This window comes from Lepisosteus platostomus, chromosome 8 (assembly GCF_059453375.1).
Source record: "Lepisosteus platostomus isolate fLepPlt1 chromosome 8, fLepPlt1.hap1, whole genome shotgun sequence".
NCBI classification, from domain to species: Eukaryota; Metazoa; Chordata; class Actinopteri; order Semionotiformes; family Lepisosteidae; genus Lepisosteus; species Lepisosteus platostomus.
In genome coordinates this window covers 29,104,542-29,125,483 of record NC_142618.1, presented here as the reverse complement: position 1 = coordinate 29,125,483, position 20,942 = coordinate 29,104,542, and the positions used below count along the sequence as shown (strand labels likewise).

At 36.3% G+C, this 20,942-nt stretch overlaps 1 protein-coding gene across 2 annotated transcripts in view; it reads right to left on the bottom strand.

Annotated features, from left to right (window-relative positions):
- agap3 (ArfGAP with GTPase domain, ankyrin repeat and PH domain 3) overlaps positions 1–20,942 on the bottom strand; it is a 281,531-nt gene that overhangs the window by 86,524 nt on the left and 174,065 nt on the right. For both annotated transcript variants that reach the window (XM_088643061.1, XM_088643059.1), the window contains exons 4-9: positions 20,551–20,636; positions 16,795–16,936; positions 16,119–16,253; positions 15,079–15,206; positions 12,057–12,212; positions 6,973–7,056 (exon numbers count right to left, since the gene is read on the bottom strand). In XM_088643061.1, coding sequence (XP_088499187.1) covers positions 6,973–7,056; positions 12,057–12,212; positions 15,079–15,206; positions 16,119–16,253; positions 16,795–16,936; positions 20,551–20,636 — 731 coding nt within the window. The remainder of the gene's footprint in view (positions 1–6,972; positions 7,057–12,056; positions 12,213–15,078; positions 15,207–16,118; positions 16,254–16,794; positions 16,937–20,550; positions 20,637–20,942) is intronic.

Here is a 20,942-nt window from a genome sequence, read left to right as displayed (position 1 = left end):
GGAAGAAAGCTGTAGTATATTTTGGAATATTTGTGGAATATCTTCCACAGCACGATCAAAACAATTTTAGTTTCTAAATCTCCTTCTCACCTGCACTAACCAATTCACTTAAGGACCAAGAATAAACCTTTTTTTTCTTTTCTTTGCAGTTCACCTACAATATATAATTTAGAATAATTATGTATTAATTCTATTTAACTATGTTTATATTCTACATTTACTTTAATCTATAATTTTATCATCCTGTTTTCACAGGAACACAATTGTAGATCATGTACTTATTTAATGCATAAAAGCACCTGGGAAAAAAAAATCCACTAGTGTTACATTGTTTTCTTGAACAGAGACTGAAATAGCAGATTAGCCAGATACGTATTGTAATTACGCCAGAACACTGAATCCGCATTTGAAAATCACCATAACAGAAAATAGCTAAAACATAATGAAAAGAAAGCAAATAAAAATCCAGTATTCTTTACACACTTACATTTAATCAGATATTCAGACAATCCTAGTAATGTAAATCTGGCAATCAATCACCAAACATTTTTATCAACAGAGAGCACATCATTATCCATTTCGTCATTATTTTATCTAGAGGCAACCACCTTCTTCCCCAATGCATATTGTTTAATGTGCACAAACTGATGAAAAATCGAATGCATATATGAAGCATTTAGATTATCAATGAGACTTCATATATTCACAACTTCAGAACTTTTCAGTTGTATCTACTAAAGATTCTGTGTTTCCGTATATAAACACATACAATCAAACAGACAAATGCTTCCGATTCTGAGTCTCCCCAGCAAGGTTAGTGAAACTACGGCAACAAATCAAGTTCTTTTGCTCGGCCACAAGACACAGATCATATTTTACCAGCTAGGAAACATCTTCCCCTCTCATTGTGGCACTCATGTAAAACCTGCTTCCTGCCGCAAAAGCTGAGTGATAGTTCATCCTTTTGTACTGACAGAGGAGAGGAGAAAAAAAGAAAGAAAAATGGGGGGATAAAACAAATGCTTAGTGTTAACTGCTATTTATTCCTGAAAGTATTGTTTTCCTTACTTACCATTTTTACAGGGGGGTGAGAGTGTGTAATTCACCTTGCAGGGGGTAATTCTGCTTGCACAGCCCCTTTGATCTCTGCTATTTGTGCATTTGACTGGGCTGGCTTGCAGTCAACCCCCTAAATAATCCCTCCAGCCCCCCTTTCCTTCCCTAATTGGATTTGAACTGTCCTTATGATACCCTCAACTCCTACTATAACCCCCCACAACTCCCTACTGTCAAAACTGAAATGATACCAGAGAAAATCTCCTTTGAACTATACACTTGAATTCAATTAGAGAAAAGGGGCAGGATTAGTGTGTTTAGCAGGTTTAAATATTTAGCAGTTCTAAGGCTGACCTCTAGACCACCTTTTTTTGTTGTTGTTACTTTAAAATGGTCACTAATTGAAGAATTTTCACTTGGGGTGATTGGTGCTTTGCATCTTTAATCCTTTAGATAGGCTGGGTAAAGGTTTTACATACTAACTGGGAAGATGTATAAACTTAACTGCATTGCACTGACAGTGACCTTTTAAGCTTCAAGAGTTCGAAGCTAAATACAGAGCTCTGAAGGGATTATTCAAAGAAAGTCAGCAAACAACAGCATACAGCAAAGGCCTTCTTGGTAGGGAGTCAGACTGAAGACAGTGCCTGTGAAACTGGGTCCCTGGCAATTTGCTCTGTGTTTTCATATATTTCTCATGTACAAAAGGTCTTCATTACTTTGTATTTTTTGTGTAAAACTCCCTTTATCATTAATAAATTAAATTAGTCATTATATCAAAGTATCTATAAATGCTTCCTAAACAGTGTCAATTGTGGGATGTGTAATTTGATGTTTCTATCTTTTTAAAATGTTAATTTATCTTTTTCAATTTGAATAGGTCCTAAAGTTGTATAATATGTTGAATATACAGTAGTTAAGTCTACTTTGGGGGCTTTGATTGAAAAGATTTCCCAAGACACACACATGTTCCGATCTTGTAAAAAGCCTCAATACTCACCAGTCAGCCTGCAAATTTAATTTTGCAAATTCCAAGACAAATTTTCAATGAAAGGATGTGATTTAATTATTGAGATTGCACCTTCCAGTTCTGAAACCAATTAAAATACATTCTTTTAGCATGCCCCTTGAGGACGAACGGGAATCATCAATCACACTCATGAATGGGCATTAATTTGACTGGGCTGGGAGATACAGTAAGGTACAATAAAGGTCATGCAGATTCTGCCCCAGTTAGAAATTGTATGGATCCTCAGCAACATGTGCCTAGCCAGCTCTTGATTTTAATTACAGCAGCACTATATCCATAAGAATGCATAGAGGCCAAGAACTGGTTTACAAACAGGAAACAGTGAGACATCTTAAGGTGCATAACCTCTGATTGGGCTACTTGTAAAAATTGGTATACAGTAGATCAGCGACTCACTTTTGGCATCTTTCTGATCTACATCAATGATTTTAATTGTGGAAACTAGTTAATTTGGTGTATTTGTGGAAAATACAAAAATAGTGGGAGTATTAAGCACAGGAAAGGGAAGTATAAAATCATGGATTGGACTGACACTCGGTAAATTAAATTTAATGTTGATAACTGCAAAGTGCTTCACACAGTATGTACAGTAGGACCGTGATTAAGAGATGAACGAGATTACACGAGAAATTGATATATCACTATGATGATTTGGCTATAATTCTTAATAATATAGGGAAGCAATAAAAAACAAATGATGCTTGGGTATAAAGCAAGGCATGATTTTGCTTACTGTTTAAAATACACTAATAAGACCCCTATTAAAATTGTGCTTCAGTCACCATACCACAAAACTAAAATCACAGTCAGAATTCAGGATTGAGAGAGTTGCACTTCAAATAAATAAAATGGATTACTTCAGACTCACAAGCATAATAGAGAAACAGAGAAAAACTTGATAGAAAATAGTATATGATTCTTTACACAAAGTCATACAGTAGCTATCACAAGTATTGACCCAATTGGACTTGTTCACATTTTATTGCTTTGCAATATGGAATTAAAATGTATATAATCAGCATTTTTTTGCCACTGAATGACACAAAACACTCCATAATATCAAAGTGAATAAAAATTCCACAGATCTTTCAAAATTAATTGTAAATATAAGGCAGAAAATAACTGACTGCATAAGTATTCACTCCCCTTGAGTCAATATTTGTTAGAGGCAAGTTTGGAAGACAAGTGTCTTCATGGATAAGTCTCTACAACCTTTGCACATCTGGACACTATAATTATTTTTCCTATTCCTCTTTTCAAAACTGCTTAAGCGCCCTCAAGTCGGATGGGGACTGATGGTGAACAGCAATTTTCAACTGCTGCCAAAGAGTCTCATTTGAACTGAGGTCTGGGCTTTGACGCAGTCTCTCCAGAACATTGACATTTTTGGCCTCATTTTTTGGGTCGTTGTCCTGTAGGAAGTTGAATCTTCTTCCACGTTCCAGGTCTCTTGCAGGCTACAGTAGTTTTCCTCTAGGATTTCTCTGTACTTTGCTACATTCTTTTTTCCTTGTATCTTCACAAGGCTTCCAAGGCCATGATGCAGCAAAGCACCTTCATAGCATGATTAAGCCACCAGCATGCTTCACAGCAGGAATGGTGTACTGTTTTGCCAAACACAGTACTTAGAGTTGAGACCAAAAAGGCTAATTTTGGTCTCATCCAACCATAGAATCTTCTTTCATTTGGTCTCAGAGTCTCCCACATGCCTTCTGACAAACTGTAGTTAATTTGAGGTTTTTCAATAGGCTTTCGTTTTGCCGCCCTCTCATGATGCCCAGATTTTTTAAGCACCTGGGCAATGGCTGTCCTATACAGTTTTTCCCATCTCAGCCATGGAAGTCTGTAATTACTTTATAGTTGTCATAGTCCTCTTGGTAGCCTCCCTGACTAGTGCCCTTCTCACCCAGATACTCCATTTATTAGGGCCCCCTTGTTCTGCAATAATAGACTTTGCTGTGCTTCGAGGGGGGGGGGGGGGGGGGGCATTCATGCCTTGTAAATTTTCATATACCAATCCTGGATTTGCTTTCAATGCGTCTTAAACTTCATGATGTAGTTTTTGTTGGCAGCTGTATTAATCAACTTTGGGCTCCCCGCAGATACAGGTGTGTTTGACCTGAACTCATGTAAAACACCTTAATTGCACCTGGGAGGACACCATTAAACTAATTACTGTATGTGGCCTCCAAACACATAAGAGCCTATTCAGGTGTGTAATAGCAAGGGAACCGAATATTTACACACTCACACATGTATTTTCTGTTTTACATTTATAATTAATTTAGGAGAATTTGGTGAATTTTAACTTTGACATTACACAATGTTTTGTGTGTGTGTGTCGATCAATGGCAACAAATCCCAATTAAACACATGATTCCATTTTGTAACAATACAATGTGAAAAAATACAAGGGGGGTGGATACTTTTGATAGCCACTGTATGTCTGGAATAGACTTTTCAGCAAGGTGGTTGGGGTCCTTCACAAAACGACTAAATGGAAATTTCAGCTTCACTTTAATACTAAGCTGTGAACTATGGGTGTCTTCTCATTTACTGTATATTGTTTATGTAAATCCCTTGATTCCCCAAATTCTTCCAAGTAAAATGCAGTACCTACACAGACAAGAATTCTGGAACTATTCACTAGTAATGTAGTACTAAATCTTTGCTTCATGCATTAAAAATAAAATAAATAAAACTCCTCAAAACCAAAAATCAAAAAATCAAAATGATAGCTAAATGAAAGCTAAAGTTTAAATATTGTCCTATACACCACCCCTCTCTGAATGTATCTTGTTGTAATATAGTTGTTTATAAAATGGTGTCATATAAAATTGAATCTTTCTCTTAAGACGTTTAAAAGAAAAAACATTGTTTATGGAAACTGTTCCTATGATATTTTTAGGAGGGATTGTACTTTTACAATTTACAAAGGTAGGGGACAAACTCCACTCCAAGGTCTTAAATTATTCAAATATCCTGTAAAGATCAGACAGAAGTGACTGCTTTCATATGGCATGGACTGGTCACAACCAAAAGACCTACTACATTAATTTGGCTGAAATGCTAAAAGTAAGATTTTATTATTTTTCAAGTGTTGTAAATGCAGCTCAAAGCAGTGTGTACCAAAAGAACTTGAAATACAGACACTATAGTAGAAAATGAAATAGATTACGAATATACATATTTATCATTCATAGTGATAAAAACAAGCATGCTAGTAAAATATGATAACAGATTCATTAAAATAAGAACATATAAGGCCTCAGTCTTGTTTTAAAAGAGACTAGAATGGAATGTTTTCTTCTTTCCTTTCAAAGTTTGCTCTAACAATGTACAGAAGGCCAGTGTCAGCATACCTCAGCGGATGTGTATGCTGACATGTAGTTAAAACTTCAGTTAAGTAAGATAATAAGCGAAACAAAAAAACATTGTTTATTGTCAGTCCAGACCTTATTGCTACAAATTGTTAGTTCTGCAATGGAGACTGGTTTTGATGCCATATTTAAAGTAAAAACTTACCAATATAGTAGCTAAAGAACATTCTTATACTGGTCTTGAATATTCAACCAGCTATATAAATAGTGTCAAGAGTTTTACTAGCTACAATTTAAATAGGCCTTTTATTAAGTCAATTATGAAATGGCAAAGGTCTCTCAGAAGTTATTTTGCAGAATTAATGTAGTTAAGCTTACAAAGGGTGTATCAGTAAAGGAACACAGCCTAGCATAAAAAATGTTATGCATAAACCAGTAGAATGTTTTGCAATTTATTGGATCAGGGAAGTGGGAAGATTTTACATTTGAAAACTTTAAAAACTGCTGGAGCATTTACACTATTCTGTTAAAATCAAGAAAGAATTAAACCATTCAACAGGAGCAATCTTAAAAAAAAACATCTTGTTAAAGCAACATTATGATAGTCCTTTAAATGGGGTTGCACTAGTAAGATATTTTACTCAGCCCTATTCTGTAATGCCACCGTGTGGTGATATATTAAAACAACCATTAAAGGAAATCAGTCAGAATAACTAAAGAATGGTAACAAATGAGAGGACTCCATTCATCTAACTCTTTTGGTTTTTAACAGCTTATCGATTCAAGGATCTCAACACTGCAGAATACTGCCTGCTTATAAAACACACAGTGAAATTCAGAAAAGTAACTTTTAAACAAAAAATATCAGAGAAGGACTCAAAACAAAACTATAGAAAATACAATTAAAAAAAACAGTTTAAAAACAATCTCCATTTCTGACACATATAAAACAAAGGATGGCATACCTGGAAACTGTCTATTTAAAGCAAAAGATTATTCAAATCATGTTTGGTGTTCACTACATGCTGGTCTCCAATTAAAATAAACAATGTAGTATTCTTTTGAAACAAATTCAGATTTCTTGAGCTAGTAATAACGAAAATGTTTAAAGATGGATTAAAGATGGACTATTTAGAAAAATAAGCTACAGAATGTCACACTTCAGACAAACTTAAAACTTACCTCTGGTTTAGCTATTAGCAATTCAAGAGCATGCATTGCCCTCTGTTCCCACCTGCTGGTGAAAATCTGCACTGCAACCCAAAAGTAAACTTTGGGGACAACTTTTAAAAAGTTAAATGTGGTCATGTGGTCATCAAATATATATCCTTATATTTGAAGTTCTAACAAATTAGGAAATATACAACCAAGGTGTATAAGATCAGTTTCAACAAAATAAAAAGAAATATTAAAATCCCATGCTTAACCTCAATCAAAAAATTGCAACAGCAGGATTTCTACTTAGTTTCCTTGTACCTACCTGTTCCTTTTAGGATTAAGTTCAGGCAAAGGCAGCTTTATGAAAACTATGCAAAAACATAGCTCATATGCAGACTCACTACTAACCTGTTTGATTGGTATGGCTCTTCCACTGCCTATGTTGTCAGTTTTACAGTCGATGCTCTTTGCTTGTTCACTGGCTTTCCGAGACTGCAAGAAAACGAAACAGTTTCAGTTGGGTGGCAGGACTAGACCACTGCAGGCACAGCAAGGGAGGGGAGGTAGGGAGGGGAAGGAGCAAATAAAAATAAGCTAAACGATAACCAAAAACAAGCAAAGCAGGAAACAAACAAGAACAATACACTAACGTGCAATATCAAAATCGATTACAAAAAACAAACACTTAACATCATCCCCACTGAGCTCAGAAGTATCATGAGTCATGACTCAAGTCAGAATTTGTTCTGATTTCACCCACAAAATACAGAATCCAGTTCAATCTCAGATCCCCTAATCATGTGTTCAGGGTGTTTACTGTTGCACAGGTAATATACCAACGTTTGGAGTACAAGGGAGGAAAAACAAACGTTATTAAAGGAAGAAGGGAGAAATTATAATAAGTTATTGAAGCACAAAGTAGCACTGCCCTTTGGCACAGAACATGGACGATTCCTCAAATTTTCAACCAAGCACATTCCTGGGAAAAGAAAAGGTTAGTCAAAAGTCAAGCATAACCAGCAGATCACAACTTTGTGCAGTTAAAAAAAATAGACAATTCATCCATGAATCATTGCTGAGTTCAGCAACACCATGGTGGCATCTTCTTCACTGTGGGGAGAACTTTTAACAGTGCAATGTACACAGTAGTTGATATTTTTGTTGCAATGAGAAGACAGTTAGTTATTCATCAATAGAGTGATTAGGTTTTAGATGTCCCATGGATTTTCTGTGCCAGTCCTGGAAAGTATCAACAAAGAAAAATAAAAAAGCACATTTAGTTATTTTTTCCCCAACACATTCATTCTCTACATAGAAGACAGTGATGGACTCACTCATAACATGGTGAATAATGCTCAGCCGCAAATGAACAAGGTAGAGACAAGTTAAAGTAAACTCACTCTGTTATATATTTTTAAACATTTTATTTATTTTTTCTTTTTATACAGACACCATACAAATAATATCACAAGTTCACTTCCAAATATTCAACAAATAAGTCAAACATAGCAGTTCCTCACAAAATATAGAAGGACAATATAGCTGTTTTATATATATTATTTTAATATATACTGTATATAATATATTTTCTATAGAATACCATTGTAAATAAAATACAATACAAGATGTACATTAGTCTATGAATTGGCAATCAGTTAAAAGTGCTTTTGTAACAGTTTATAATCTTCATACCAAAACAAAACACAAAAAAATAAAAAATCAATAAATCAATGAATAAATAACTACATTCGTACATTTCAGTGCAATCCATGACAACTTGAAACACTTCATTTTTCATTTATCACACTTTATTCCTATCACATAAGAATAAATTATAAATTATGAAGGCCTTCATAAAATCTATCCCTAGGGTTATTACAACCACATAAACCAACATTGTTTAATCCCTTTTACCAAACCACTGATCTTCAGATATGTGCTTGAAAAACAAATAAAAAAAAACCCAGAAACAAAACAAATCAAGAAAGAAAACAGTGTTGCTTTTAGTCCGTAAGTCCTTTTTTTTTGGCAAAAGGCAGTGTTATGTATGTAAATGGCAGTCTTGTAGGGGGGTAGAAAACGTCCAGAGAGACATTGAAACAAAGTGTGAAGAAAGTACAAGGAATTTGTATTGCAGCAGTGTTGCGTTCCTAGAGTCTGATGGTCCCACTGTGCAGAATTAAGGATTTACCTTGCGCATGAACCGGCTGATCCCAAATTTACTCAACTTCCTATCGAATGGATAGTGGCTTTTTTTTTCTTTTGCCACTGTGCAACTGGCAGGGAAATGCGGTGCATTACCCCTTGCTGCACAGGGTACACAGCCAGAGAGCTCACTCCCCTTACGCACACTCTGCTCCCAGAACTCAATCACTCAGGCTGGGGCAGCCCATGACAATGTGGGAGAACTGTTAGAGGGTGCGAGGTGCAGGGTTTTTTTATGTTTTGTGGTGTTTTTTTTTTCGCCACCAAGTTCTTCTAATTTGGAAGGAGTTGGAAAGCCCTTTTTGTTGACGAAAGGTTGGAAACAGAAGCACATATCTGCAAATATTGAAAGAATAAAAGATTTGGCAAGTTAAACCAATTATTTTTACTTTCTCAGTGGACATTAACAATAATAAAAACAAAATCTGTCAACGATGAAAACATCAAGACAGACACGGGCAAAAATGGAGTTACCATGGATGAGTGGGAGACAAAATAAATGGTTTGGTGACAAGAGAAGCTCACCAAGACAAGAAACGCATAAAAGCAACTACAAAGCCTTGCAAAGAAATCCATTTTGTGCCGCTATATACATATACACAGTTTATAATACATATAAAAGGTATAGCTCTGAAGACATAGATAAAAATACAAAACTGCCTTTAAATTATCTTCTCACTCTCATAATATTGGATTAGCTCACCATTTACATGGTTGTAAAAAAAAGGTGATCAGAATGGAAGCTCTAGGACAGGAATTTAAAATTTGCTGCCATCTAGTGACTCTTTTTGTTACTACAGCCATTGGCAAACAAAACAGATGCACATGATGCTGGTAAATGATGAAGCAGGTGAAGAGTCGGTGAATGAACAATGCTCAAAGATGCAGCATCCCCCTTCCTGAGATAACCTTTGACATATGCATTTAAAAAGGAAACCAGCATCTTAAAAACTACTTGTTTCACACTCCCTAAATTGAATTGCATTTGTTTAAGGACTGATTGGGCAGCTTTTCTCTCAACCTTTAAAGTTGTAGAAACCTAAAACTGGTGCCCAAGGAAGTCTTAAACCTAAACTAAAGTGACGTCTGACAATGTTCACAAACCTTTAGTTCATAATTAAATCACATTATTTTTTAAAATGGCCAGCTTAAGTAATGGGGGTATGTATCTGTTTTGCCTTGTTAAATTACAGAACAGAACATAATTAAAGTCTTTTTCAGTTACTGACCTTTCAATTATACACATGTATATAAAGAGAAAAAATTCTCCAGTATAGGACCATGATGATGCTGTATCTGCTTATATATTTGTGCATTTATTTATTATATGTAGGTAGTAAAGCTGTTGTCACATGAATTTTGTGCTCCTGCAATGCACGATAATAATGCTTCCAAATCTGAACTGTAGCAAAGCCTATACCCTAACAAGAATGTCCCTTCCAGATTTTTGGTCCTTTTTCTTCAATTCCATATCCTACACTGAAGGAGACTTTTATGGAAACTTTCAGATCCAAAGTTTATCCATTGACTGCACACTTTTACAAATTAATTGCAGACAAAAAACAAAGTTGGAAAATATTACTGATATTAACAATTACTTTTAAATGTGCTTCTGACAGCAATATTGCCCTTTTGGATTGAAAAGTAGCTTTTAGGAATATTAACTAAACATATAGTCTATGCTTATAATAAAATTAAAAAACTCCCTTTATTCTTGCTGAACAAGGTGATCAAGAATTCAAGAGATTTTTTTTTATTTAACAGGGTTCATTTTGAAGTACACATAAAATTTATGGAGATTAAGGCCTTAAGAGATGCTTTGATATCAGATTAAATGTCTTAAAAGACGGTCACTTTACATATTGGTGCTGTCCTGCTCCGTTACTTTCAGTAGTCCAGACCGAAGGTTTGAGCCATCTTGATAAACTGAGTGAAACACCCAATTTTAGATGAATTTCCAAAGACCAATAAAAAGCTTTAGAAAAAGGAATACAGCACCTTAGTAATTAAAACTGGAATTAGAGGAGAGCAACATATGCAAGGGGAAAAAACATTACAAACTTGAAAAAATGTCACTTTTTGAAACATTATCAAGAGGCTCTTAGTAACAAAAAGGGGCTGTTTGGAGTGGGGTGGGGAATGAGTATTAAGAACAAGTCTCTTTCATTTTTTTCTTCCAAGTCAGGCATAGAAACCGTTCGTCACTGCTTGTGCAGTTGTCCAAAACGGGAAGCATTGAGTTTAAAAAAAACAAACATTTTTGCTTTTAAAAAGTAGGAAAGACCTACTGCAAGTGCTTTGCAAACCAAAATAAATAAATAAACGGCAATGGCCTCTTGCTTTTTAATTCACTTCATTTACACGGGTTTCCTTCAAGAGAAGGAAAGCTGGCCGTCAATGGGGGTGGGGGTGGGGCTGGGGGGCTGCTGCTGCTCTTGTGCCTGTGTAACGAACCCCTGCTGGCAGTTCCTCAGAAGGTCATGAGCTGAAATTCCCGCTCCGCCTGCCACTCTGGCACCCACACTGGGAAAGTGGCATGCTTCGGCACCTCCATCACGCGAAGAAGCAGCGTTTCATTTCTCTGGTTGACAGGGTTAGTCACTACCTATTAGGGGGAGGGAAAAACAGGGGAACTAGCACAGATCCTTCTCTGCTACCCTCCCCAACTGCTGTGCAACAGGGGAGTGCATGCACCAGCTGTGACTGCTACAGCTGCAGCTGCTTCTGGGCTTGCATGTGGGGCAGCAGTGCCGCAGGGAGAACAGGGGAGGTAGTGGTGGTGGTGGTGGTGGTCAGGGCATTGCGGAGGGAAAGTCCAGCCCCTTCGCTCCCCAGCGGGGAGCCACTGTGAAGCAAAGTGAGGATCTGCTAAAAAGAGGGAGCAGATTTCGCAGGGCCAAGGAAAGGGGAGAGGGGCGGGGAGAGGTTTGTGAACAGGGAATAAAATCCCAGAGATAAGGTTCAACTCTAAATAGAAGAAAGGGAAGTTTCACCAGCAGCATATTACTATTCAGTAATGGGATTTCTTCGCATTGGACATTATTAATCAAGGCATTTACAAAGGTTTCAAAATAACTCAGGCCCTTGTACCCATAAATAAAGTGATTACAGTCAAAGATATTCTGTAAGAGTGAACGTCAGCTCAAGGTAGGGTGTTTAGGGCCTTGGTTACATTGAACTCTCTCTCAAGTTCTTCTGAGGAGGAGCTGGGGGGAATCTACGTAAAACCCCAGCTGTATCTAGTAATGAGAGTGAGTGGTCCCCTGCATCAGCTGGCGCATACTTACTGTGAAGATGTTGGAGCGCCGCTTGGACTGCTTGCGGATGGGGGTGGGTGTGTTGGAGGCAGCGATGGTCTCAATCCTTAACTCCCGTTGGCTGATGCTGGGTGTTGAGGGAACGGATGAAGAGTAGTCACTGAATGCACCCCCACCATTGGATGCCTGCAAGACGTTGAAAAAAAAGATAAAGGAAACAGAACAGAAGAACCGTCAACACACAGAAAAGTAGGATGACAACATCGACAGTACTGTATATGGGACAATGTGCTAAGAACAGTAAAGGACTGTATTAATGGCATAAATCCACTGCATACAATTATCCATATTGGACTGTAAAGTAACACAAAGAACAAGTCTGATTTCAGCCTCAATGGATTAATTCTGTAACTGCACCTATCCAGAGGCCGTGAGATGCTGAAAACTGCACTTTAACTTTGAAATTCTTGTACATCTTACTGTTATTCTATCAGGTCTCACTGTTGGGCAAAATGTTGTATATCTGTATTGTATGTCTTCATTGCATAAGCTCACCAAACCAAACTCCATGCAACTAATTATGGCAAGTATTGAACTTGAACTTGTTAGAGAATGTCAGACAAAATTATTAAAACATAAGGGCTGATGACTTATGGGGAAAAAATCATAGTAGCTCTATTTACAAATTATCACCGAAAGAACTGAATTATTCATATCTACATTTAGCCACTTATGGTGTAAACAGTTTAGTTTTAGGTTGCAATGTTTTAAGCATATCTTTAATGACACTTTTCATTGAAAAAGTATTTAGATTAACCTTGCCCTTGAGGGCCATTAGCTTCACAGGCTGTAAACAAGTGATGACAGAGACCTACAAAATCTGCTAAATTGAAGACACCATTTTCCCACATTTCCAATCAATTTATTACAGCACTGTTCAAGTGTAAGAGTGTGGATAATTTCTAATACCAGTTCAAAGTGATGAGCCCTGGCTTCAATAAAAAGACACATTGATTTGGCACTCCATTAAACTGCAGCAATGTATTGTAAAACTGTTCTCTCCTTTTTGCCACCCTCTATTAAATTCATGTAGTTAACAGGCATATCTCTGAGCCAAGTACAACACAGATTCCTGTTCTATTAAAACAGTTATATAGTCAGTTATTTTTATACTTAAACTCCCTGGCAATACATGACAATTCAGACTGACATTCACATTTTACAAATGCAACAAAATGCCAGTGTTTTCTGTAACAGCTACAGTGCCCCAGCACCATGTGTTGATGTAGCTCAATCCATCTGTTGTGAAAAAGTTAATTACTATTCCAGATGACCAAATGAATTCACCAAGCTATTCACACCAATGCTTTGAGAAAAGAAAAAAAATACATTCAAATAATGTCTAATGCTAAGTTCAAAATCAAATCAAATAATTTAAGGTATAAAAGGCATATTACATCTTTTTATTAGTTTTATGATACTCTTTTGCATTTGAAAGAAATGGTAAAATACTTTTTATGTTAAGGAATGATAAATATTTTACATAGACAAAAGGTATAAACCCACAATGTTCTTTTTGTTCAAAGACCACATCTGCAGAAGGTCCTCTGTTTTCAGGCACCCAGAGAATAGATGCCCTGTGTATAGATTGGGTTAAAAGTATTTGCCATTCTGCTATCTCGGCAGCTGCAGGTTTTGCTAGGCAAGTCGAGAAATTCAACTGACCCACAGTAATTATATATCCAGGGTTGCCATAGAAACCTGAAGTAAAGATTTGTGTGTTTCATGTTGCAGTACTGATACTCAAATGTGTAATCCACTGCTGTCTGGAAGGCCTCATCTCTAGGTTGCGTACATAACATACAACAAGTATGAATACTATTATTTTATTCTTCAGACAGAGGTTAAACATCACTTCACAAACTATGTATTTCTTCATATAGTTCAATACTTATATATGTGCAGTTTTATTAGATCAGAAAGTACCACAGTTGACACAGTACCAAAAACGTTTAAATTACTGTCTTCCTCAAGCAATTTGTGTATAAACACAGGTGGCCTGTTAACTGTTGTATAATGACAAATACCTCCATTATCTGTCCATATTACTGACTGAAGAGAGAGTCTCTATACTTCCTCATCAGCCAGATTGTCTGAGCAGATGATACATGAATAAAGCTATTCACGTAACTGAATTATATAGTACCTGGGCTCATTAGAAACCAGCTCATATTCCTGGAGAGAAGAGAAGCAAGCACCTAGGACAAAGTTAGCTTCAGAGACATGTGATGAAGCTTTCACAAAATGGAAAGAGACCTGACAATTTCAACCTCAGTTATTCCAAAAAAGTACAAATCTTAGTTTTTATAGTATTTTGTCTAGGATGTTAAATGGATTCAAAGTAACTTATGGTTACAGATGTTCTTTCAGTTTTTTCTATAATATATAGTACTGGCAACTTCTTTATTTTTAGGAATTAGGATCAATAACATTATTCAAGATTGAAACTGCCAAATGTTTGTATTTACTTTAAAATCTTTTTTTTCCCCCCACTTTATTTGCAAGCACATAATAAGGAATGTGTGCAGACAACCCAGATCACATCTCAGATCTGTTTAAATTTGTTCTAAAGAACTGTTACTAAAGAATAAAGATATAACAAATTGTTTACATGGAACTGGGAGATCCTCATGATCTGGGTGGATCATCATTAATTATTCCTCTGCCACAACTAGCTAACACTAATCATTCTAGAATGTTCTCCATCCACCAAGACTAGGTAACTATTTAACATTATTCATTCATCGTTTCAAATTTTATTTCTCCAATGCTAATTTTCAACTGCCCTTCAAAAAAACTGAAAAGTCACAAGTGGCAAGTTTGGTACACTTTTAAAAGTTTTATGTTTCCCTCACTCGCCTGCTGATGGCTGAAATCCACAGAACAATGTTTTCCAAGAGAAATTTTATGTGGGCCATGTTACGAAGATGAACAAAAATCAAAGGCCTTATTCAGAAAAGTGGAGGCAGTTCTAATTCTCCTGGAGCCTTACCTGGTTGATGTGCACTGAGGGAATGGAGGCTGAAGGAACAGAGGAGTGACTGGGAGAGTTGGGCAGAGACTTGCAGGGCCCAATAGACAGCTGCTGTTTTTTCCTCAAAGCTACTACCTTCTGGGCAACTGGAGGGAGAGAAGAACAAACACAAAGAAGAGACATTCTTAAAAAGTCATAGCAAATGCCTGTTCCAGAGTCTGTATCATTAATTTCCTCTCATTGTATATCAGGGTTTCTCAGAATAATATATAACATTTTCTGTAGCATTCTAAAATAATGAATTATTCAAGTGTTTTCAAATAACACAGGCCCACTGGATAATTTAAACTTAAGGTTCAAGATTCTCAATATTTTGCTGATGACGATAAACTAGATATGACTCCAGAAGTAATGGTTTCTTCTTCAACAGTAACATCTGACAAAAACATAAAAAAGATGCCTTTGTGAATGTAATTGTTCCAACTCAAATATAGTTCAGGTATTCATGTTTTTAAATTAGAAAAAGTCACACCTTTCAAAGTTTGAAGTTCAAAGTGAAAAGACAACATTTTCCTATTAAACACTGAAGACATGATGTAAAGACTGCTGGATCCTAATAAAGATTTACAGAATAACTTATTTAAACATAGGCCACAAACAGATTAGCCAGCTTGTAAAATCTATATGGGCAATTATGTTTTGGGAATTCTACCCTAGTCCAACATCACAACTGGCTCACATCACAAAATCCGTTACAGACGGACCATAAGGATAAGGAAAACAGTTGACGTATACTTCCGTTCATGGACCAAACATTATAAAAAGGAAATAATATGGGATTTTGTTTTCCATGTATAAGGGCAAAGATAAAAGGCATAGTACATTTTTAAAATTGGAATCAGGAAACAAACCTCTCTTATTCACATTTTTATTAACAAATCAGTTCAAACCTACACTTCAAAAACATCCATACTACCTGGAAGCAGCAACCGTCTTAAAACCTGAAAGAAAGAACAAGAATGTCCTGCCAGAAGATGTTTACAACACTGTGCTCTCACCATCCTGGAAGACACGTTCCACATTGAGCCCGTATGTGGCACAGGTCTCGTAGTACGTGCATCTCTTCAGATCATTGGACAGTTTCCTGGCACGGGAATCGTCAATTACCCGAGGGTTTGCTGCACTGATTGCATCTAGAATTAAATGAACAGCAGTGAACAAAATACAAAAGGAGTGTTCATTTTTATGAAATAAGGAGACCAAATGGTTGAAGCTCACACACACAATTATGAATCGTAAAGCTGCAGCTCAATCGCTTCAATCTCCTTCTGATTACTATTAATTCTTTTAGCTGACATTTATTATCCTTAAAAAACACAGGAACAAAAAATTGATGCCACTGGTTTGGCGGCTAAAGTATCAGCAATTGCCTAATTTAAGAATTTAATAACCCTTAACATAGTTCAACATTGCTCCCCCTAATGGCCCCATCTGAAGCCATTACTGAAGCCATTTACTGAAATTCATTATTGGCCTGGGTTTACTGTACTTGTACCTGGCCTTTGACAAAAATAATATACTGAGAAAATTTGCCCAGATGACAAAAGTATCAAACATAAAACATACACATAAATACTTTAAATCTACAATACCCTTTCATGAGCAGTAAATATCAATGCTGAACAAACCAAGTGTGAGTCTTCAAATCATCTCTCTGCCTCTAAGGTTCCTCACCTTGAGTGCCCACCAGTACCATGGGTACCTCAGCTGTGTTGCGGTAACTGGAGAGCCGCAGGAAGTAATTGTACACTGTCTGAAAACTAATCTCATCTTCCAAGCTGAAGACAAAGACCACAGCATCTACCCAGGCTGCAAACTGTGTAGAGGGGAAGAAGAGAGATCAACATACATCACACCTTGCAGACTGCCATGCTGGAAAAGTGACAAAGAAATGATTCAAAACGTTATGAGAGAGATACACTGAAAAATGTGTTTTCTAAAATCATGCAGCAGATGGCAGTAAAGGTCCATTTTTTGGCAGTAAAATGTTACTCCAATTCAGTTTATATTTTACAAAATTATTCAGTTCAATAATTAGACACAATTTGAATATTACTTTAAAAAACTGTATGTAAACTCGATGACCAAAATATCATGAACTCCAACCAAATTAATAACTTTTCAGTCACAAGAAACAAATGGTTGGTTTGAGAAGCATGAAATTCTCCCATTACATTCCCTGACCAGATTTCCACCTTAAAATCAAGTGGAACATGAAGGTTAACTCACATCTCACTATACTTTTCTGTCTTAGTAAGCAAGTCTACTAGAAGAATTAAGTGGAAAACAGGACTACAAATATATCAAAATCTTGTGCTGTTTTACTGTCCATATTCTTGTTCAAGAATAGCTTGAACAAGAATCACAAAATTGAGGTCAATCACAAAATTGTTGTCTTTCTACGTTTGCCTTTAACATGGCCAGTGTTACACAGTAGCCCATTTTCTTTTACATTTTAAGAAAAGCTGCAAAATACATAACAGCTGTCCAGATTTTGTCTTTTGAAATGTCTCATTGGTCTATATGAAAGAGTAATAGGTTTAGTCCATGCTGAAAAAAAGAAGAGAGAAAACACAACGTTTCGGCTGTGGAGCCTTCTTCAGGTGTGATTTCACACCTGAAGAAGGCTCCACGGCCGAAACGTTGTTTTTCTCTCTTCTTTTTTTCAGCATGGAATAAACCTACTGTATTACTTGTTCCTTTGCAGCCTACGCATGCTGACGCAGCTAACCACCTGAACTATATGAAAGAGTGTCTAGTGTGACACTAAAGACAACAATGTCAGAAAAACTTATCTTTCTGTACTTATGAGAGATACGTCTGGTTTTTCTAAACTGTTTCTCTGGGATTGGTTTATACTGTAGGAGTCTTTCAGCTTATTACACTAGGTTTCTATAAGCGTATGGTACTTTACTGTCTCAAAGTTTTGCTTTGTCTCTAAAGAACACTATAGCATTAGGAGTTTTATTAGTGTCAAGAAATGCAGTCAAGTGCTCATGGGTTCAGTTGGTCAAGCTAAATCAACCAGAAAATTAACTAATGCTGCTGTCTGCCCCCACTCATTAAATCTATAGTGTTAGAATCTTAATTTCAGTAATGCATAACTTCTTCCAGAATTTAAGCAATAGAAAATCTACTTTCTACATTAGAAACATTTTATACTTTAATAAGTGTTATAAATGTATACTTCGATATTTTCATTTCACATGGATTTTGACAATCAGTTTTCTCTTAATGTGCACTCAAACTTCTATTGCATAGTTTATCCTGATTAATTAATAAAAAAAGAGTAATACAATCAATATTACTGTATTTTTTGTAAAACATTTTGCCATTACTTAGGAACTTGAAAATTGCATAATTTAAGGACTTAATATTAAGGTCCTTGTATTTTCATATCTTGATAATCCTTCTGCATTTTGGATCCTCCGAACAGAATATGTGCTAAGTCTATTCAAATATGAGTTGGAAGCAAACAATTTGCATTTACACTGTGGTGATCCCAGGAAACTGCTGTAAGCCTGCATCAACATCAAGTTAAACATGCCTTGCAATTTAATGCACTGAAGAACAGTATACATGTCTTTATTTTAAGTCTGGATGCTAAACCAAGCCTCCTCCTAATCCAAACCACTAACAGGATGCTGAGCCAAGCTTTATTTTAGTCCAAACCACAAATAAGTACATCTATAGTTTTTGGCACTGAAAAGCACAGATACAAATTAATTTCATAGTATGTCATAAGAAGATAATAGAATGAACTAAAATCACAGTCAGAGACCAGGCTAACATAAGTCTTTCTTATGTAACATTACAGGAACAATCTCCCTTATTGCTTCCCTCCTTGGTCCACTTGCAGATGAAAAGTCCTTGGTAATTGCATGACTATTAACAAAGCCAGTGATGCACAGTGCTTAACAATATAAGCCCTACCCTGTATGTGCAAGAACAAGGGATTAACAATCATTTAAAAAATAAACAGACCACAGAGAAATTAATTTATGGGGCGGCATGGCAGATCTATGGCTAAGGATCTGCCCCTGTGACTGGAAAGTTGCCGGTTCGTATCCTGTGGCCAGCAGAGCAATCCTACTCTGTTGAGCCCCTGAGCAAGGCCCTTAACCCCAACTGCTCCAGGGGCGCCGTATAAATGACTGACCCCAAGCTTCTCTCCCTGTCTGTGTGTCTCACGGAGAGCAAGCTGGGGTATGCGAAAAGATGTATGCCTAATACAAGAAATTGTATATGGCCCATAAACTGATTGTATCTTATTTGAGAAATACACATTGTGATGATGTGGTTATTACAGTACCTTTCCACTTCATCAACAAAGATTCAAACATTTTAACACCCGGCCTTACCAACATGAAAAATTCCCTAAACTGCAAAACAAATGTGCATTTACCCGTAAAGCAGTGCATGTATATGGTTTTCTTACACATTCCCACCAGACAAGTGGTAAGGTTGCAAATTAATCTAAATTTAGTTTAAATTCTGCTGGAGGTGCTACATGATTTATTTAACATCTGTCTACTATACAGTATGCTCTTTTCTTTCTGCTGCCTCCAGAAAGATTTGATGCCAGGAAAAGCTACACTGAGTGCCGTTGAAAATATTTCAAAGACCTACTACTTTTAGGACATGCACTTTATATACACATTTGTCTTTATCCTATTTTAGTGCTATTTACTACATTGCTTGTTTTTTTCCCCAACTGTGTGGGACCTCCCTGTTTCTTTTCTTCTTGTAAATAAGAGCTGCGCCCCTCAAATTTTTTTTTCTGTCTGGACGATACAGTTCCCATCTACCCATCGGGTCACATGATCAGTTCTCAAAATGCATGCCCAACTAATCAGGATTGTTTCTTACCATTGTGTCACAATACCACCCGTGACCAAATTTAGTACCTGACAAATTAATAATTGTAGTAACTCTTAGCAAATTCTAAATGTCAGTTGAAATTGTTTGTTGTACAACTTGATACAAAGCATATTTTCAAGCTCTGTGTTCTTACATCCTACAGTAACAAGTAATGAACTTTTCATTTTAGGATATACTGTATGGTAATATTAAGATATTATCTAAAATGTTCTGATATCCGAATAATTTTTCATCAAACATGAAACAGAATAACCCGTTTATTTTCACTCCCAACACTTATAGTATATCAAGATATTTACTATCTGAATGTTTGAAGTTTACAGCACTTAATTCAGACATGCAGTTCTGATTCTGATGATGTCTATGTCTTCCATACTAAAAAAGGGAATTTTTGGAATAAGGGTTATTGTAACTAGTTATTTCCAGAGCTTTAAGCTCAAGCTTCAAGTTTGAGTTTCTGAGCAGAAAAGTGTCTGAGATGAACCAGAAGACGGAAATCCATCACAAAAGTAAGAAGCATAAAAAGAGAAAGGTTCACAGGGGTCTTACCTGCAGCTCAGGGGGTCCACCCTCATCTCGGATAAGAAGCAGATAGCTTTGCCCATCCACAACTATCTCTTTTTTGAACCTTCCACCTGTAGAAGGAAATCACAGTTAGCTCATGGTTGACAAACAGACAGAACTAAATTTAAACAGTATTTTTTTAAAAAGAGTTCTTGTAGATATTTCTGCCCACAGAACATATACAAAAAGAAAGAAAACATACAAACCAATGAAAATAAGCATATATTACACGGCAGTTTTTTGTCACCTACTCTTTTTTCATTACATACAAATTATTCTGATGGTGATACCTGCTGTAATTATTTTATTGAAGTCAGGCAACATGTACACAAATTAATTCCATAGCACTGGGAAACAGCTTTGTAAAATGAAGTAAA